Source organism: Garra rufa, chromosome 5, assembly GCF_049309525.1.
Source record: "Garra rufa chromosome 5, GarRuf1.0, whole genome shotgun sequence".
Classification (NCBI taxonomy): Eukaryota; Metazoa; Chordata; class Actinopteri; order Cypriniformes; family Cyprinidae; genus Garra; species Garra rufa.
Window position 1 is genome coordinate 33,325,033 of NC_133365.1, and position 5,557 is coordinate 33,330,589.

The 5,557-nt window shown below is 33.7% G+C and overlaps 1 protein-coding gene across 1 annotated transcript in view; it reads left to right on the plus strand.

Annotated features, from left to right (window-relative positions):
- The first annotated feature begins 2,994 nt into the window (after positions 1 to 2,994).
- p2rx1 (purinergic receptor P2X, ligand-gated ion channel, 1) overlaps positions 2,995 to 5,557 on the plus strand; it is a 27,139-nt gene continuing 24,576 nt past the window's right edge. Inside the window, exon 1 of the mRNA XM_073840058.1 lies at positions 2,995 to 3,257. Coding sequence (XP_073696159.1) covers positions 3,121 to 3,257 — 137 coding nt within the window. The 5' untranslated portion in view covers positions 2,995 to 3,120. The remainder of the gene's footprint in view (positions 3,258 to 5,557) is intronic.

Consider the following 5,557-nt stretch of genomic DNA (forward strand, 5'->3'; position numbering starts at 1 on the left):
CTCGCGCTGAGAACTGCACGGTTTCACTCCAGCGGGACTGACAGTTGTAAACCCCGCCCACTATGGCCACGCCTCCACCAATCAGAGCGCAGGCTACATGAAGATTGGCGTAACACTGTACCAATCATACGACTGCAAAGAGGAGCCGCAAAACTGACAACTCTATGAACTGTCTTGAAAAGTGACAAAAGAAAGAAAACAGGTAAGACGAAGTGAAAAGGGTCCGTGTGGTATACCGAGATAAGAGACATTCTCAGAGAAAACTGCTTTAATTTAAAGCAATGCGAAAAAGAGAAAGAGGCTTCATTCTACCTGAGTGTAACTGGTGTGTTAACTGAGATTAACACCGCATTATGGGAAATTTACATAATTTAATGGCGTAATATTCAGACGATGTTTATGGATTCATTGTTAATGGAAAGTTTACGGAGAAAGTCCAATGCCTGAAGGAGGAACACATTTACAAGAAGACGTCGAGCTTGCGCTGAATAAAAGTACAGAGTAATAGCGTCCTCTAGTGCTAACGCACCATTAGTAAAAAAACACGCTACCATCTGTCACATTCATGCTGAAATAAAAAAAACAATAGAAACCATCAAATATTAAACCATTAAAATGTTCCCATGTTTGTATTTCGGGACATACAGTTGAAGTCAAAAGTTTACAAACACCTTGCAGAATTTGCAAAATGTTAATTATTATCCCAAAATAAGAGGGATCAAACAAAATGCATGTTATTTTAATTTATTACTGTACTGAATAAGATATTTCACATAAAAGACATATAGATATGTGACCCTGGACCACAAAAACAGTCTTAAGGGTCAATTTAAAATTGAGATTTAGGCTATACATAATCTGAAAGCTAAATAAATACGTGTTCTGTTGATGTATGGTTTGTTGGGATAAGAAAATATTGGGCTGAGATACAACTATTTCAATATCTGGAATCTGAGGGTGCAAAAAAATCTAAATATTGAGAAAGTCGCCTTTAAAGTTGTCCAAATGAAGTTCTTAGCAATGCATATTATTAATCAAAAATTTAGTTTTATATATATTCACGGTAGGAAATGTACAAAATATCTTAATGGAACAGGATCTTTACTCAATATCCTAATGATCCTCTAAAAATCTATAATTTTGACCCATAAAATACATTATTTTTGGCTATTGCTACAAATACACCCAAGCTACTTAAGACTGGTTTTGTGGTCCATGGTCACATATAGTCAACCAGAGAAAATAATAATTGAATTTATAAAAAAATTGACCATGTTCAAAAGGTTCAAATGCTCAATGATGCTTCAAAAGTAAACATGATGCATTAACCTCTTCTGGGAAACATGTACATATCTTCTGTAGCATCTGAAGGGCAGTACTAAATGAAAAAATATGATATTGAAAAAAATATGAAAAATGTACACATTTTCATTCTGTTCAAAAGTTTACACCCTTGGCTTTTAATGCATTGTGTTTCTTCTGAAGCATCGGTGAGCGTTTTAAACCTTCTAATAGTTGCATATGAGTCCCTCAGTTGTCCTCAGTATGAAAAGATGGATCTCAAAATCACACAGTCATCGTTGCAAAGGGTTCAAATACACAAAAATGCTGAAAAACCAAAGAATTTTTAGGACCTGAAGGATTTTCTGAAGAACAGTGTGCAGTTTAAGAATCAAGTGTATGTAAACTTTTGAACAGTGTCATTTATATATATATTTTTTCTCTTGTGGACTATATGTAAACGTCTTATCTTATTGAGGTCAGTACTAAATAAAAAATATAATGCATTTTGTATGATCCATCTTATTTTGGTAAAATAATTAACATTTTGCAGATTCTGCAAGATGTATATACACTTTTGAACTAAACCGTATTCCTTTAGGATTTATGGGTATAAAGCCACCAATATAAGGTGAAAAATTCTAGAAGAGACCAACAGGGACCATTATAGTTTACATTAAAACCTGTACAATTCCCATTATAACCAGTAAAACTATTACAATTCTGTGATGGTTTCTATTGTTTTGTTTTTTTCAGCAGGGTTGTCGACTGGTATTTTAACAAAACAAAAAAAAAAAGTAATTTATTTAATAATAATCAAAATAGAAAATGCAGATACCTGAAATATCCTAAACTAAATAAAACAAATCTTGATTTCGTTTTTGAAGCTTTTCACAGCCTTTCCTGGATTTTGACAATCAAAAAGGATAAAATGGGATAAGACAAATACCTGTTTTTATTTCTGTTACTCCAAAATGTCACATATTGTATTTATAAGAAAAGAATAACATTAAATGTTACATTAAAAGTCACATTAATAAAGCACATACACTGGGCAAACCTCCACTGTTTGACTGCGGTTGATAATTTGCATCTTTTTTTGACCATGAGAAAAGATTCTATTCTGTATAACAACATTGTTAGGCAACTTACAGTACATGTGCACTGGAGAACCCAGTCTGATATTCAACCCATGAATAAAGAGATTTCACATCACTGCAGGCATTTTTAGCTGTTCACATGCAGATCCACAGCTCTCTGGATAGTTCAAAGGCAGGTTTGATGTCTGATAGTTGACCATAACTGTATAAAGCAATTAAAACCGAGGTGCTTCATACACTTATAAGAATAATCCTGTGAAGCTGTATATGTGTGAACATACAGTAAAATGAAATGAGGTTTATCTTTAGCAGTCATTCAGGAAGGCAGTGGCCAAAAAAAGCATGAAGAGTGCTGATAGAGAGAGTGAGAGAGAAGGCTGTTTCAGACATGTCACAGATGTGTGGTGGACATTAAGCCTTTATTTGCAATTGGACGGAGTTGTTACTCCTCCCTTAAGAAGTTTATCCGCCTGTACGTGAATTTGCGTTACAGTCACAAGAGGAGGGGGATGAAGACAACGTAACGTGGGCGGTTTACTTTGAGAAGTGTTTGGTTTAGAAGAGAGGGAGAAAGAAAGTCAGAGAGACAGATAAAGCTGAGGCGAGCAAGGAAGTCAGATAACAGCACTCTACAAACATCTTACAGCACTTACCAGGACATCCTACCAGTGAACAAAAGGCTTGTGAAGACAGAGAAGAGGATATAACATCTTTGTACTTTTTCCTTCCATTGAGAAGAATGAAATCTCAAGTGCAGAGAAGTTTTTCAAACTTCTTCTTTGAATACGAAACACCTCGACAGGTTCTGGTCAAGAACAAAAGAGTGGCAGTTGTGTGCCGAATCATCCAAATGGGTGTCCTAGCCTACATCATTGGGTAAGAGATTTATTTTATTCGTAAAAAAAAAAACTGAAACAGAAAGCAGACAAATATCTGTGTGCATGAGTAACTAAACAGAACATGCTTCAACAAGGGCAAAAAATTTACAGAATGCAAACAAACTAACGGGTCAAGCCTAATGTTGAATTGAACGGTTAAGTGCCGTCATGACATACTAATTAGAAAAAATGCATTATTTAGTCTAACTAGCAGCACACCATCAGACTCTTACTTGTTTCAGAAGTGACACCTTTCTGTGGAAATTTAGCTTTGAATTAGCTGAGATTTATTTTGTTAGCTCAATTTGCTCAAAAGTATGTCCATATGTTTTATTGTGTCTGATTTCGATTTAATGGCTTATAGCATCAATAATGTAGCAACAGAACATCTCCAGTCATACAGCCAACAGCTGGTCCTCAGTATGTATTAGATAACTGGATGTACGTGGCGTCTGTGTAAAAGATTCACTTACGTGATATTCATGATATGAGTGTCGCATACAGACATGTTTATGAAAGCAAACATTCATTTGAGCGGTACAATGTCATGCTGTAGTCATTCATGGAGAAAAAGCAGGCTTCGACAGATGTTAACCTTTGCAACAGTCAGGCCCTGACAATGTTGAGCATTTCCTCTTAAGTAATTTAAAAGTGTATTGTGCAACCCATTCAGCATCAGTGGGTTTAATTTGTGGGCTCTAAGCAATACAATTTGCATTTAAAGAAGCCAAATGAATGTTCAGTACGTGGGTTATGCTTCTCTTCAAATCAGTGATGAATGTGAGGGACAGTGCCTTGCAAAAGTATTCATACCCCTTCATTTTTTTCACATTTTGTTTTGTTGCAGCATTATGTTAACTGCTTTAAATTAGTTTTTCCCCACATCAATTTACACTCCATACACCATAATAATGACAAAGCAAAAACCAGATTTGCAAATTTGACAAATGTATTAAAAATAAAACACTGAAATAAGTACATTGCATAAGTATTCATACCCTTACCTCAGTACAGTACATAGTTGAAGCACCTTTACAGCCTCAAGTCTTTTTGGGTATGATGTGACAAGCTTTTCACATCTGCATTTGGCAATTATCTGCCATTCTTTGCCTCACCTTTTCACCTCTCAAGCTCTGTCAGCTTGGATGGGTGGGTTGAGTACCCAAAATCTGTACTCAAGTAAAAGTACAAGTACTTATGGAAATATTTACTCAAGTAAGAGTAAAAGTAACAATCTTAATAGTTACTCGAGTAAGAGTAAAAAAGTATCCGATGGAAAAAGTACTCAAGTAGCTAGTTACTTTTTTAAATATTGTCTATATTTAAAAAAAAGGTATTTTTTAATTTGGGCTAGTTAAATTAATTTTCGGGCTAGCCCAACTAGCCCAAATAAAAAAATACCTTTTTTTTTAATATAGACAATCAGATAGGAGTCTAATCAAAAATGTTTTTAATACACAAATATAAACAAATATCAAGGAAGATTTTATTTTCATTATATTTTCATTATATTTATTTCATTTAGTGTATCTGCAGAATTTTTAAATATTAATTTAAAGCAGTTCATAACCCTTTTTAAGATCTGCAAAAGTAAAATAAACAGTAAAGGGACTGGACAATGTAAAGCAGAATATTAAGCCATAAAATGGCATGATTTAAAATTCAGATACAGTTTCACACAAAAACAAAATATGTTACACTGTGGAATTTCATCCTTTATAACATTAAAAGGGATAAATTGAGTATATAATTTATTATATTTATTTAAAGGAACCGTATGTAGGATTGTGGCCAAAACTGGTACTGCAATCTCTTTCAAAATACTGTAGAAGGAGCAAGGAGCTTCCAACGGCAAGTGACAAGTCCTACACAGTAATGTTTTTCTTCTGTTAATTATGTTTATGCTTCACAAGAGATGTTTTGCGAAGTAATTATGTATCGCAAAAATTTACAAATGGCGATTAGCCAAATATTTCGTAAAGATGTATAATTTGCAGTAATCTGGAGGTTTTATTTATATGCATGGTGTGAAAAAGGCTGTCATGAAATGTCATGTATGTGGATGACAAATATATAATAAAATTATATACTAATTTTTGAACATTAAGATTTGTAATGTTTTTAAAGACGGCTCTTCTGCTCACCAAGCCTGCATTTATTTGATCCAAAGTACAGCAAAAACAGTAAAATGTTTAAAATATTTTTACTATTTAAAATAACTGTTTTCTATTTGTATATTTTTTAAAATGTAATTTATTCTTGTGATTAAAGCTACATTTTCAACATCATTACTCCAGT